At 40.9% G+C, this 15,392-nt stretch overlaps 1 protein-coding gene and 1 pseudogene across 1 annotated transcript; both read left to right on the plus strand.

Annotated features, from left to right (window-relative positions):
• Positions 1–8,855: 8,855 nt before the first annotated feature.
• Positions 8,856–9,803, plus strand: LOC145613761 (putative serine/threonine-protein kinase WNK10 pseudogene; annotated as a pseudogene).
• A 421-nt stretch (positions 9,804–10,224) lies between these two features.
• Positions 10,225–14,694, plus strand: LOC145613762 (uncharacterized). Its single transcript, XM_081668823.1, has 4 exons — positions 10,225–10,460; positions 10,560–11,505; positions 12,487–13,762; positions 13,925–14,694. Exons 1-4 carry the CDS (start codon positions 10,225–10,227, stop codon positions 14,692–14,694), a joined length of 3,228 nt encoding a protein of 1,075 aa, XP_081524949.1.
• Positions 14,695–15,392: the final 698 nt, after the last annotated feature.

Below are 15,392 nucleotides of genomic sequence, written 5' to 3' on the forward strand. Positions count from 1 at the left end.
AATACACCTCTGAGCAGCAGTCCAACCCCCATCGAAACGGTCCTGGAGTTTGGAGCAGAACTCATCGGACGCTAGATAACGGCCAACCGCACGCTGACGAATACCAGGTTTGTCAGCCTCCATTTTTTGAACCTTCTCTTCAAGGCTCTTAATTTTGGTTTTGGCATCTTCGAGGTTCTTCTCGACGGAAGGAAGACGTTGGATGGCTTCATCTTTTTTGGCAATTTGAGTCTTCAGACTCTGCACGTCCGACTCTAACCCAGCAACTCTCTCAGCCTTGATCTTCAAGGCCGACATCTCCTTGTCGTCATTTTCTTTTATCTTCCTCAGATCACTGAGGGCCTTTTCAGCATTCTTGATGGCCTCCTGCATGGCGCTTTCGTTGGCAGATGCTTGATGATGTTTTTCCTGGTAATAGCGGTACATCTCAACCAATTCTGTGCCAGACATGACGGCCTGTACGATACATACAAAAAAAAAAAAAAAAAAAAAAAAAAAAAAAAAAAAAAAAAAAAAAAAAACCGATATCAGTACTTGAAATATATATATAGAAATACCAATAGTAATAAGAGATAAAGACGATAAGTATATACGCGTAAGTAATACACTAACCTTCATCAAATTATGCATATGAGACGCGGCAAGGGGGCCGATTGGACCAGCGGGTCTGTCCATTGGCAGCGTCAGGTTACTCAGCAGCCGGTAACCGAGATTCCCACCTTGCATAGGGTCGTCGGTTATCATGGATTCATTCCGGCCGACATCCATGGCTGGTTGCCAGCGGTCGCCGGAATGGCCAGGAGGGACAGAAAACCCCCTTAAAACTTCCTCTGGAAACCGTCCAGACACTCGTTCGATCCACTGATTGGATCGATAAGTCAAGGCCGGAATGCTGGAGTCCGACCCAACTGTCATAGGAGCGATTACGGTTGTAACCTGAGGCTGAGGGGGAGACTCGGCAGAGGTGAGATCTTCAATCTCAATACCCTGAATGACCTTCTTCACAATGGCCTCGGGGCTTTTAACTTGGCTGGCAGTCGGGGTCTTCTCAGGAACCGACTGCTCTTTATTTTTCTCGGGCGCCGGTTGATCCCTTCTCTTCTCGGCACGCCCTTCAGGTTGCCGAGGGCTTGAGATCACGATCCCACCCCGCCGATTGGCAAGAGGTGTAAGTTTTCTTTTCTTAGCATTCTCATCGGCCATGATCTCAGCTCTTCTTTTAGCACTGATGGCTGGAGCGCGACCGCAAACAGTAGCAAGGGTGTCGTACGGATCGCAAGCTTTGGGACACCGCCTGATAACCCTAGTCCCGTCAGCAGATAGGCCGAGTAGCCTATTATCCAACTTATCGGTACCTAGAAAAAGAAATAAAAAAAAAAAAAAATCGGTAAAATGCAAAAAAAAAAAAAGGGAGAGAGATACAAATGACAATAAAGAAAGGACGAGGAAAGTAGCATGTAAGCTATGCCGTCTTCGTCATAGAAATAAGAGAGTGCATAGGAGTAAAAAGAAAAGTAAGTTATACCATGCTGGTCAGTCCAACAGAGACCGACGCGTGATAGCGGAGCGTTGCCCAGAATGTAACTCACATTCGGCACCCACACCGCAGGAATGAGACGGACTTTGCCGTCACCTTCGTCGAATTCGGAAACGTCAAAATGGTTGACGGCCCTCTCTTCATGTTTCCCGAGATCTCTCTCGGGGATTGAGTCAAAATGAGGATGAGGCTTGAAAAAAGTCCTTCTCAAGGGATAATCATCTGGAACAGACATGAAGAAAAACTTGTCCTTCCAGTTTTTGCAGCTAGAAAGTTTTGGATGGACGGTATATTTGTGAGGTTGAGTGTACAAAGACCACCACCCATCAGACTGTCCATCTCTCTTCAGGGTAATTAGCCGCCGAAATACATTAAGGGTCAAAGGGTAGTTCCGATAAAGCATAACCCAAACTGTGGCAATAACGGCACGAATAGTTTGAGGGGTTAGCTGAACTAAGCAAACGTTCCAGGCCTTCAAAATTTTGGCTACAAATGGGTGTAGGGGAAAACGGAGACCGAAGTCTAGATGTCTCAGATAAACGGCCACGGACCCGGCTGGGCAATCCAATACTGAAGCACCAGATGGAGGAAGAGACAACTCATAGCCGTCAGGAAGATTAAAAAACCTCTTCGCACGACGGCAGTAATCTTTTGTAATTGCCGTTTTCCTAAAAGCTTCACTTATTGTTTCCTTCGCAACTTTTCCATCGTTGGCAAGGACTATGGGTTGTCGGAATTCAGCCCTGTCAGTCTCGGAATTGTATCCTTCGTCCAAACTCTCCTCTTGGATAACCTCAGCCGTTAAATCAACAATGTTATCCCTACTCTCGTTATTTACACTATCTTCCTGAGCTTCGTCATCTCCTAAAACTGAGTTGACGGCAGAATCATGCACAGGAGATACCTGACCTTCCTGGGGGTTTGGTGGGATGTCGTCCCCAAGTTCTTCTGAAGAAGAACTTATAACCTGACCTTGACCAGGTCTTTTACTAGATTCCGCCACCTTAGCGGCCTCAGCTGCCTTAGCTGCTTTGGCAGCCTCGGCGGCTTCACGAGCAGCAACTTCAGGCTGATAACTGGTACTCCTTACCCTTGGCATAGTGTTAATACCTATATTGCCAACGTTAGTGCCGTATTGGTTAAAATAGCGTCTCCCAGTAAAGTTGCGTAAGTGATAACGGACACTAACAGGCTCAACGTCAAGAATTTCAGTATCGGCAGGAATATCAGGGTTAAAGGGGTGAAAGGCACTTTCACGGTGAGCAATAGTCCTATGTATCATAAAAGCACGTTTTTCTTCTTCAGAAGTTAACGTCCCAAAGGGATAGTCGATATTGTCAGAAAGGGAAGATGAATTGCCCCTATTACTACCAGTTTCTTTACCTAAAGACTGCCTAATTAAACGACGCCTAGCAGTACTAAGGTTAGGAAAGTTCTCTTCAACACTATCCTCAGACATTTAATTGAATATAAGCACATAAAACAGCATAAAAATCAAGGGTTAGGGTACGAAAATACCTTCGAAGAAAATCGCAAAAAGAAGGAACGCCTTTTACAGATGAAAGCGACGAAGAAAGAGAAGGAACGCCCGACGAGACGAAATGCACAAACTAAGCGCAAGATTGATAAGAATTTCTTTCGGGAGAAAATTAAGAAGGAGAAGAGGTGTGAAATGGTAAAAATGGTGGATTTTTGATCTAAAAAGGAAAAACTGAATCGCCAATTGAAATGAAAGGCGGTTCAGAAATCCTACGGCTGTTAATTAACAAGCCCTTTCAAAAAGCAACGGCAGGATTTGTGACACGTGTAAATATTTTCCCGCCTAAAAAAAAAATTAGTAAAATATATTTTTAGGAACGGTTACACTTCAATTTTATTGCAAGTAGACCTTGTCTGCTACCAGCACACAAGGTCACTTGGGGGGGAAAACGGAGTTTTTCGCTCCCAGATAGTTTACAGCAAGTAGACCTTGTATGCTATCAGCACACAAGGTCACTTGGGGGGGAAAACGGAGTTTTTCGCTCCCAGATAGTTTACAGAAAGTAGACCTTGTCTGCTATCAGCACACAAGGTCACTTGGGGGGGAAAACGGAGTTTTTCGCTCCCAGATAGTTTACAGCAAGTAGACCTTGTATGCTATCAGCACACAAGGTCACTTGGGGGGGAAAACGGAGTTTTTCGCTCCCAGATAGTTTACAGCAAGTAGACCTTGTCTGCTATCAGCACACAAGGTCACTTGGGGGGGAAAACGGAGTTTTTCGCTCCCAGATAGTTTACAGCAAGTAGACCTTGTATGCTATCAGCACACAAGGTCACTTGGGGGGGAAAACGGAGTTTTTCGCTCCCAGATAGTTTACAGCAAGTAGACCTTGTATGCTATCAGCACACAAGGTCACTTGGGGGGGAAAACGGAGTTTTTCGCTCCCAGATAGTTTACAGAAAGTAGACCTTGTCTGCTATCAGCACACAAGGTCACTTGGGGGGGAAATGGAGTTTATACAAGTATAAAACTTCTCAGCAAAAGAACATAGAGCTTAAATATAGACCTACAATACATATGTGCAAGCTAATTTATCTGAATATAAATCAAGCAAGCAAGTAAGATGAATTGTGACGAAGCCAAGACAACAACATCAGTAGTAAAACTTTGTTAACAAGTGGTGCTTGACAGAGTACAAGAAACGTTGCTACAGTAGAATTTACACCACAAGGAAAACTCTAAAGAATGAGATGTGGGACCCAAAGTTTGTTTCGTCGGAATCAGCTTGTTATTGGTATAAACTGAGCACGACGATGAGTAATCGTACGTCCTCACTTGGGGGGCTAATTGTATGGGATGATATCTGGCATGACCGATATCTTATGAAAACATGATCAGGTTTTAGTAATCATGGAGAAGATGCTGATATGTCACAGATTGAAGACATGTCGGCCCACCGAAATGTAACACGTGGCAACAGAAGCTCGACACTTGGCACAAAAGGCTCTGCATGGATGAGAGCCACCTGTCAAGATAAACCATTATAAATAGTAGGTAAGACCTCATTAATGAGGACATTAATTACACTTTTTATCTCTCTAATCTCTCTCTACTTTCTCTCTCTCTTACTTTCTTTTTCTTAAACACCTTTCTGACTTTATCATCGGAGTGGTTATCCCCGGATCACCCCGGGGTTAGCTAACTTCTTCTCATTGTGTAGGTTCTCAGCTTGCCGATAGGAGTATCAGGATCTCAAGTCCAAGTTCTCTGTGGAGTCGGGATCAGACAGAAACAATCTATAAATAGTGATTACTGATTAGAATTCTGTTTTCACATTCTCCTTTGATCCAAAAATTCTCTGTTACTTCAACAAACACAATTAATAAGCAAAATTTCTCTGTTTTTCCTCAAAAATCAGAAAACAACCTTCCTTTTTTCTTAGTCATCTTTTCAATCCCAAACCTTCTGTTTGTTCAACAAAATCAGTAATGGCTTCTTCGAGTTCGTCAGCATCATCATCACGGACAGACGAATACAGTATCGAGGAGGCGAGTCCGGACGGGCGATACGTAAGGTACGACAAAATCATAGCAAGAAGTGGCACCAGAACAGTTTATAGCGGGTTCGATAAGTTTACTGGTAAAGAAATTTCTTGGTGTAAGACAACAGAGATGTCAGACGAATTCAATCGAATTATGTCTTATCCGACTTTCCCAGAAGATAATATACTGAACTTGTACCATTCTTGGACACCTGATGATACCCCTGAAGCCCGAAACACGATCACTAACACGATTACTGAACATTTTTGTTCAGGAAATCTGAGAGAGTACCTCAGCAAACATAATCTCGATGACAGTAATACCGCGATCAAGAACTGGTGTCGACAGATTCTAAGCGCGTTGCATCATCTTCACACGAAGCATAATATACCGATAACTCATCGTGATTTGAAGATTGAAAACATCTTTGTTAATGGAAATGTGGGCAGAGTTAAGCTCGGATATTTCGGGTTTGCGATGCATCTTGATGATGAAAAAAGGTACACTGGCTATGATGGTATTCCGGAAACAGTGTCGCCGGATATTTTAAGAACAGCAGATTATAATGAGAAGGTTGATGTATTTTCATTTGGGCTGACCCTGTTACAGATACTGTCTAAGGAAGTGCTGTACAGCGAATGCGAGAGCAGAGAACTCGTTTTCGACAAGATTAAGAAACGTGAACCGCCTGCTGCGCTATACAGTATGAAAGACTCGGAAATTAGGCAGTTAATTGATAAGTGTCTGCGTCATAGATCAGACAGGCCTAAGGTAAATGACCTTCTGAAGGACTCGTTTCTTGCAGACGTCGATGTTCCTGAAACATCAACAGCAGAAACATTGACAGCAGCAGGTATCAGTGCTGCTAACCTTCAGACTCTCAGAGAGACTGTGCGTGATCAGGTGGCAAGATTACAAGGGGAAAAATCTGATGATACGACATCTGGTTCGCAGGGGGGTACCAGAAGTGACAGTAGGATTGTCGAGAGTGATTCGAGTAGGCGGTATGTAAGGTACGATGAGATGATTGAAGGTAAAACGATTCTGTTTTATGACGGAGAGTACTTAAGGGTCAATGAGTTAATTCCAGGAGATGGTTCGAGGTATGAGACTTATGGCTCGAATAGGAAACACGTATGGTACGATGGAAAATCGAAATGTAGTACGCAGAAAGTTTACAAGGGATTCGATAATCTTGCTGGGATCGAAATTGCTTGGACTAAGACAGAGCTAACAGAGAATTTGTTAAAGAATAAGGAAATTCTTGAGATGGTATGTGCAGAAGCTGGTCTAATGAAGTTATTAGATCATAAAAATGTAGTGAAATGCTACGATTCTTGGATTGATTACGAGGCGAAGACGATAAACACGATTACTGAGTACTTTCCTGCAGGAAACTTGTTACAGTACCTCAGAAATCACAAGATATCAGGTCATAATGCAATTCAGAAATGGTCAAGACAGATTCTGAAAGGAATTGCTTATCTGCACAACCAAACACCGCGAATTGTGCACCGTGACATTGTCTGCGAGAACATTTTTGTGAATGGAGAGACAGGAGATGTGAAAATTGGAGGATTCGGGTTTGCGTGTTTTCTTGAACAGAGGTTCTGTTATCAGAGATGGGTTGGATCACGTTACAAGTCACTAGAGTTTGCTGAAGGACGTTACACCGAGATGGTCGACATTTACTCTTTCGGAACGTGCGTGCTAGAGATGGTCTGGGCTAACAAATGCAGCACGAGTACGGTGATGGATTATCCAAGACAAGTGTGTTTAGGCGGGCTTGATTTTGTTGAGATACAAAAAGTGGCAGAGGACGATATTCAAGTTTATCAATTTACTAACAGGTGTTTATTGGCTTGGGGGCTTAGACCCTCGGCAAATGCTCTCTTGAAGGACCCGTTTGTTGCACCGTTACCGAGTTACTTGACTGATTCGAGTACCCTCAGAGCAAGATTGCTGGGGCTGTTACATAGGGTATGTTCCTGCATCTTCTGAATTGAAAGTGCTCTCCTAATGCCGGCTTCACCGTACTGTTTGCATAGTATTGCTGATAGTTAGTTTGTTCTTTTATCTTAGTCAGTTCAATAAAACTTAGTGTTAGAATAATAAAATGTATGATGCTCAGTTTGTATAGTATTGCTGAGGCTGTAATCATCCATGGTGTGTGTGTGTAGGGTATAGGGGAGGGGGTTGACTCTTTCATTCTTTCGTCAATTGATTTACATCACTTGTATTAAGTGTTTGATTTGAATAAATGAATATTCTTGAGTTAGTTGATTGTATATAATATTTGGTATATACACAATATGTTTTTCTTCCTTGACTTTGCTTTTCAATTCTGTATCTATGATATCATGACTACCATAATTTGATCAAATTAAAGCATAAACTATACATCCAATGCAAGTCCCTAAAGATGTTTGAGTCGAAATTAAGATTCTTTTTTATTTAATGTTTTTGTCAATAGTACGAATTTTGTTTTTAATTCGAGTTCTGATATGGGCTGCATTGTAGCTTTTGTACATTATTATTTCTCATAACTTTACTTAGACCTTAATGAATTATATTTAATTGTAGTCTTACTCCAAGTAATTTTTATATCTTGATGTTTATCAAGTCCCTTTGTAAACACTTCTTATGCAACTATTGTACAATATGTATTGCCCTATCGGTCTGTCTCTATAGCCACGCGCCCACACGTTTGGATCATGAACTCAAACCTGCCATGACTAATTACCACCAACATCTGTTTCCACTAGAGCATTCCAACATTCTTCAACCTTAGATCTGGTGAAGGTACCTGTATGTGCTGGAATTTCATCAGCATTTCCAAACATTACACAATTACGCCTCTTCCAAATCCACCAAAGCGCAATAGCAGCAAGCAGGCCACTTTTCTGAATAAATCAGTCCTCCTGCTTTCAGACCTCGTGACATCTAGGTAGTAAGTGGAATTGGAATTCGATTTCCATGGATTTTGTGATTGGATTGCAAGTATAAGTTTTAAGGTCATATTTTAAAAAAAAAATTAAAAAAAAAAATTTGTGTTTTTTTTAGGGAGGACACATTGTAAGTTGCATAAAAAATAAAAATAAAATAAGAACAATTCTATTCCAACAAGCAAATTAATCAAAATATTATTGAGTTTTATTAAGAAAACTATAATTCCATACTCTAATGTTTTAAGCTTGGCGCAAGTAGTTATTTTATACAAGTACGTTTTTCGCATCCTTTTAAATAGAGACCTTTATATTCGATTGTTTATTTGATGAGAAAATAATGCTCTTGTAGAATTTGTCAAAATTTAAAAATAAAATAAATTGTTGCCTTTTTTTTTTCTTTCTTTCTTTGAACAAATCAAAGGGCAGAATATATTTAGATATTTAAAAAATGTAACTTGTAAGTCAAAAGAAATTTAATTTTGTTTATCAAAAAAAAAAAAGAAATTTAATTTTGAACAAATCCAAGGACATAATTATTTAAATATTTTTTTTTTTTTGAATAGAATTTAAATATTTATTTAGTGTGTAGTACTCCTATCAATTTCCTATATATCTCCGCGAATATTTATCATTAAGCATTTTTATAGTCAACAGTATAACTATAACAAAACTAATATCTGAAGAGTCGGAACCAACCTTTAACCCTAAGTCCCTAACACAACTTAACTACATCTCTGCTTTATATATATTTTCCAGCATTCTACAAAACTTTCATCACGCAAAAAAGTTAATTAAAACCTTTTTTTTTTTTTTGGTTTCTCTGTTGCTGATTAATTAGTCTAGTGATGATGGCAATGACTGGATCGGTGGACGTGAACGATGTGAAGGTGGTCGAAAGAGATCCAACCGGACGATACGCAAGGTACGACGAGATCGTAGGCAAAGTGGGCTCAAAAACAATATACAAAGGTTATGATGAGGTTGAAGGAATAGAAATTAGTTGGAGTAAGTCATCCTCACTAGAAGTAGCCCTTATTACTCATACAGGATTTGATATGAATTTGGTTTCTGAAGCGACACTGTTAAAGTCATTAGATCATGAGAATATTGTTAAGTGCTATCATTATTGGACGGATGATCAATATATAATAAGTAACATGATTACTGAGCCTTTAACATTAGGAAATTTAGAAGACTACTTAAACAACAAACACCATCATTTCGATGTCGAAGAAATCAGGGAATTTGCTAGACAAATTCTCAAAGGGTTGCATTATTTACACAGTCAAGATCCCCCGATAATGCACCGAGATATCCACTGCAAGTACTTCTACTTTAGTAAAAAAACGGGGCGGCTGATGATAGGAGACTTGTGTTACGCGGTCGTTCTTGAAAGAACACAAGGTGGTGTAGTAATTGGACCAGAATATAGACCGATATACAATAATCAGCTCACTGACGTATACTCTTTCGGCTTGTGCTTTCTTCGAATGCTTACTGGTGAGCAACCGTACAAAGAATGCCGTACTTTCAATAAGCTTTGGGAAACGAAAAGAAGGTATATTATGCCAAAACTTGTAAGAAAAGTCACGGATTATCAAGTTAGACTCTTGATTATACTCTGTATAAGTCCTGCTTCTTACAGACCCTCGGCAATTGACATCCTCAATCACCCGTTGTTTGCATCAAATGCTTCCATTCAACAATCTAAGGTGGGAAAGGGACGACCATTTTCTACCATTAAAAAGGCTCTCTACAAGTTTCTCTGTTCTTCGCTGGTTCACCCTTTGGACTAATCCAGTTTCGGGGATCAATTCTGGTGGTAACACTGGTAGGGTTCTAGTGCCAAGACAGTCTTGCCCTCGCAAGTCAATTTCAATCACCAATGCACCAACAACCAATTGGTACAAATTTATTAGGAAAGATAATAATATTGTGAATATTTGGAAATATATCTTATATATCTTGTGAATATCTTTAGGTTATTTTGGTCTTGCCCTCCAAGTAACCTAGTCTATATATACTTGTATGTGGCCGTTTATGTGAAATACAATTTACAGTGAATATTATTCAATATATTTTAGCATGGTATCAAGAGCCTTGTGAGATCCGATTTTTTTTTTTTCAAACATTGTTTTCCATAGACATTGTTTGAGGGTGTGAATTTTTCGTGACTTTCTTTTTCAAACACAATCAAATATTTTTTTTTCCTGAGAGATGGCAGGGGAGACAGGAAAATCATCGAAGGTCGACTTGACCTTTCATCTTGGTTCAAGTGACGGGCCAGGAAGCGTTATTACTCCTATTCAATTAAGGGGTGATAATTATGATGAATGGGCTAGGGCTGTGAGAACGGCTTTGAAGGCGAAGAGGAAATTCGGTTTTATTAATGGTTCAATTGCAAAGCCGAGTGAAGCTAAGAAGCTTGAGGATTGGGAGGCCGTGCAATCGATGTTGGTGTCTTGGTTGATGAATACCTTGGACCCAATTGTGTGATCTACCCTTGGGGATTATGATGACGCTTGCTTGCTGTGGACGAATTTGAAGAATAGGTTTTGCGTTGTCAGTGGAACTCGTGTGTGTCAATTGAAGCGTTCGTTGGGGGAGTGCAAGCAGGACTCCAATGAAGCAGTGGCTGTGTATTTTGGGCGATTGTCCAAAATTTGGGATGAATTAACATCTTATGTGTCCATCCCAAAGTGCTCTTGTGGTGGGTGCAAGTGCAACATCGTGGCGCAAGTTGAGAAGATCAGAGACGAAGATTATGTTCACCACTTTCTCATTGGGTTAGACGATGCATATGCATCGATTCATGGCCAACTCTTGGCGCAAGACCCTCTGCCGAGTGTGGACAGAGCATATCAGCAGCTTGTTCAAGCAGAGCAGCTGCGTGGCGGAGATGCAACTCGTGCTAATTCACGAGACAATACTGTTGCCTTCAAGCTTCAGTATGATTCAAAGGCGAAGCCCCGTGAGAACTCCGTTAAGTTTTGCACGCATTGTAACCGTGAAGGGCACGATGAGGCTACGTGCTTCCAACTTCACGGGTTTCCTGACTGGTGGGGTGACAGGCCTCGGGGAGGCCGTGGACCGGGACGTGGTGGTTCTGCTGGAGGTCGTGGAGGCCGTGCAGGGGGGCGAGGCAGAGGCCCAAACACCACTGTTCGAGCACATAAGACTGGTGGGCAGGCTGTCTCACAGAGCAGCAGCTCTGCTCCGCCTTCGAGCAGTGACACAGCAGCTCTTGCAGGGGTTTCGACAGCCCAAATTCAGCAGCTTCTTGACCACCTAAACTCTCTTAAACCCAAATTGCATGGTAAGCATGACTTGGGGTGGATAATTGATACCGGAGCCTCGAACCATGTGACTTGTGATCTCTCTTATTTGAAGAACGTGACAAATGTGGCTCATTGTCCGGTGGGATTGCCGGATGGAACTTATGCTAAGGCATCTAAAATAGGCACAGTCACATTGGATGGCGGCTTGATGATTAAAAATGTTCTTTATGTGCCTCAATTGAATTGCAATTTAATTTCCGCAACTCAATTAAGTGATGAATCAAATTGTACTATGCAATTTACTAACAAACTTTGTGTTATACAGGACCTAATGACGAGGAAGGTGATTGGAGCGGGTGAACGTGTGGATGGACTTTACTATTTCCGAGGTGTTCCAACTGTGAGGACTTTGAAGACGGATGGGGATCAATCTACAAAGTTGTGGCATCAACGTTTGGGGCATCCTTCGGGAAAAGTTCTTGAGCAACTTCCGTTTGTGAGTCGTAGTAGTAGATTTAAATCTTGTGATGTATGCCCTAGGGCAAAACAACATAGGAGTAGTTTTCCTTTGAGTCAAAATAAAGCTAGTCGGATATTTGAACTAGTGCATTTAGATTTGTGGGGGCCATACAAGACTCCTTCGTCTTGTGGTTCGTATTATTTTTTAACTATTGTTGATGATTACTCTAGGGGTGTGTGGACTTATTTATTGAGAAATAAAACGGAAGTTGAATACATGTTTTATAATTTTGTTGCTATTGTGAAACGTCAATTTTCTAAAGAGATAAAAATTGTGCGTAGTGATAATGGTACGGAGTTTAACTCTTTGAAGGAGTATTTTTTTGAGAATGGGATACATTTTCAGACATCTTGTGTAGGGACACCTCAACAAAATGGGAGAGTTGAGCGAAAACATCAACATATTTTAAATGTGGCTAGAGCCTTGAGATTTCAAGCTAACTTACCTATCAAAGTTTGGGGGGAGTGTGTGCAAGCGGCTTGTCACTTAATTAATCGAACCCCTTCTCGTTTGCTTGACTATAAAACCCCCTTTCAAATTTTATTCCACAAACAACCTTCATATGAGCATATTAGGGTGTTTGGGTGTTTATGTTTTGTATATAATTTCCGGAGTAAAGGGGATAAATTTGCTAGTAGAAGTAGGAGGTGTGTATTTGTTGGGTATCCTTTTGGGAAAAAGGGGTGGAAAGTCTATGACTTAGAGACTAAGGAATTTTTTGTTTCGAGAGATGTAAAGTTTGTGGAGCATGATTTTCCTTTTATTAGCACACCTACTACTACTATGTTACCTTCAGTTGTGAGTGGAGACGAAGGGGCAAGCGAAGATGGGTTTAGCGTGTTTGATGAGGAATGTGTAAGGGGAGATGAGGGATGTCATAGGGATGCTGAGACAGCACTTAGTGAGGCCGAGACAGCAACGTCCGCACCCGGGTTGCGGCATGAAGAGGCTGCCCGCAGCCAGGCCGCAGAGGGCACTGCCAGCCACTCTGATCCGTACGCTGGCAGTCCTGCGAGCGCTGGTACAGGGGGCGTGGGAGAGAGCAGCACTAGTGGGTGCTTGGAGGAGCAGCTCGTGCCACACTCGCCTGCTAAGCAGCAGCAGCGAGGTGCACACGTTAAGGATGGCACCGATGATGCCTTGGGTAGAGGCATGAGACCAAAGAAAACTCCGGTCAAATTCCGTGATTTTGTGTTGCATACTATACGAAATAAAAGTCCATCTACACCGACTCAAAGTTCACCTGTGACATCACCTCCCTCAGGTACTGTTTACCCTATAACGCATTTTGTTGATTCTCACCGATTCTCTGTGGCACATAGAACATATATTGCTGCTATTACAGGAGGAAATGAACCTAAGAGTTTCAGGGAGGCCATGAAATACGAGGGTTGGAGAAAGGCAATGGCAGATGAGATAAAGGCACTTGAAGAACAGGGTACTTGGGTGTTAGAAAAACTACCACCTGGTAAAAAGGCGCTCGGGAGCAAGTGGGTTTACAAAGAAAAATATGATGAGCATGGGAACTTGCAGAGATTGAAGGCGAGGCTAGTCATCTTTGGCAATCATCAGGTTGAAGGATTAGACTACAATGAGACATTTGCTCCGGTAGCAAAGATGGTGACAGTTCGGACCTTTCTTGCAGTAGCGGCGGTGAAAAATTGGGAAGTTCATCAAATGGACGTCCACAATGCATTTCTCCATGGTGATATGGAAGAAGAGGTATATATGAAAATTCCCCCTGGTTTTGAGAAAGATAACTCTGACAAAGTTTGCAGGATGCTGAAATCACTGTACGAGCTTAAACAAGCTCCTCGATGTTGGTTTGCAAAGCTTGCTACAGCTTTGAAAAATTATGGCTTTAAACAGTCATATTATGATTATTCCTTGTTTACTCTGACAAAGGGTAAAATGCAGCTTAATGTGTTAGTATATGTAGATGATTTAATTGTTGCAGGCAATGATAAAAATGCTATGCTCAATTTTAAATCATATCTGGGAGATTGTTTCAAGATGAAAGATCTTGGAGTGTTGAAATATTTTTTGGGGCTAGAGGTAGCCCGGAATAAACAGGGAATTTTTATTTGTCAGAGAAAGTATGCACTGGATATAATTACAGAGGCAGGTTTACTTGATGCTAAACCTGCAGAGTTCCCTATGGAGCAGAATCACAAGTTAGCATTGTCACAGGGAGAGTATTTTCATGATATTGAGAAATATCGACGTCTCATAGGTAGACTGATTTATTTGTCAGTTACGAGACCCGATTTAGCATATTCAGTCCACATTTTATCACAGTTTATGCAAAATCCTAGGGTTGATCATTGGGAAGCAGCTCTGCAAGTTGTTCGATACTTGAAGAAGAGTCCGGGACAGGGTATTTTATTGAGATCTGATAGTGCTTTACAGTTGGAAGGTTGGTGTGATTCAGATTGGGCAGGTTGTCCTCTCTCCAGGCGGTCCTTGAGTGGTTGGTTTGTACTTCTTGGCTTGTCTCCGGTGTCTTGGAAGACCAAGAAGCAGCCTACTGTGGCCCTCTCTTCCTCAGAAGCAGAATATCGTTGTATGAATGCAACGACTTGTGAATTAAAGTGGTTGAAGCGACTACTTGGTGATTTAGGTGTTCGACATGAGAATGGGATGCACCTTTATTGTGATAGTCAGTCTGCGTTATACATAGCGCAGAATCCAGTATTTCATGAACGAACAAAGCATATTGAGTCAGATTGTCACTTTGTTCGGGATGCGATTACAGATGGGACGATTATACCCTCGTATGTTCCTACGACGGTTCAGTTGGCCGACATTTTTACAAAAGCTTTGGGTAAAGCTAAATTTGAGTTTCTACTTCGCAAGTTGGGTGTCCGAGATCCGTACTCTCCAACTTGAGGGGGGGTATTAGGAAAGATAATAATATTGTGAATATTTGGAAATATATCTTATATATCTTGTGAATATCTTTAGGTTATTTTGGTCTTGCCCTCCAAGTAACCTAGTCTATATATACTTGTATGTGGCCGTTTATGTGAAATACAATTTACAGTGAATATTATTCAATATATTTTAGCAAAATTGATATGTGTTTGCTGAGATTTTTTTTCTCGTTTAAAAGATATCTACAATTTTTAGGCTTTGTTATTTTTTTTTTCCTTGCTTAATCACTTGTCATGGTAGTGGTAAGTCGTGGGAATAATTGTTAATAGATGTTTTGGAAAACTTGTCAAATGCAGTCATTTTAAATATGGAGTATTCCCTTTGCTAATTGTAGTCTTTAATACAAATAAAAATGATCGCAAATTTTAGCCAAATTGTGTATTAATGAACGTTGGAGAGATTCAACCTAATACTTCCACTGAAATTAATTCATTTTCCTCTAATGAAAGCTTAAGAAAATGGATTGGAGGTAGTAAAACCATGAAAGGGTTGATTTATCATATACGGTTGTCAATAAAAAGTGAACAGTGTACTAGTGTGTAGTCAATAGTGCACTAGAATTTTAGTAAAAGGGAGGAGAAAAAAAAAATTTTAAAAAAAAAATTTTAAAAAAAAAAAAAAAAAAATTGACGTTATTTTTAGGCAATTTTATC

Source organism: Chenopodium album, chromosome 25, assembly GCF_948465745.1.
Source record: "Chenopodium album chromosome 25, dcCheAlbu1.1, whole genome shotgun sequence".
Taxonomy (NCBI): Eukaryota; Viridiplantae; Streptophyta; class Magnoliopsida; order Caryophyllales; family Amaranthaceae; genus Chenopodium; species Chenopodium album.

Bases quoted from the DNA above. Each gene is read 5' to 3' on its own strand.
- LOC145613762 (XM_081668823.1), top strand. From the start codon at position 10,225: ATGGCAGGGGAGACAGGAAAATCATCGAAGGTCGACTTGACCTTTCAT. The intron at 11,506-12,486 runs GTTCTTTATGTG...TTTGGGAAAAAG, and splicing joins GCGGCTTGATGATTAAAAAT to GGGTGGAAAGTCTATGACTT. The intron at 13,763-13,924 runs GCAATGATAAAA...ATATAATTACAG, and splicing joins AGATGATTTAATTGTTGCAG to AGGCAGGTTTACTTGATGCT.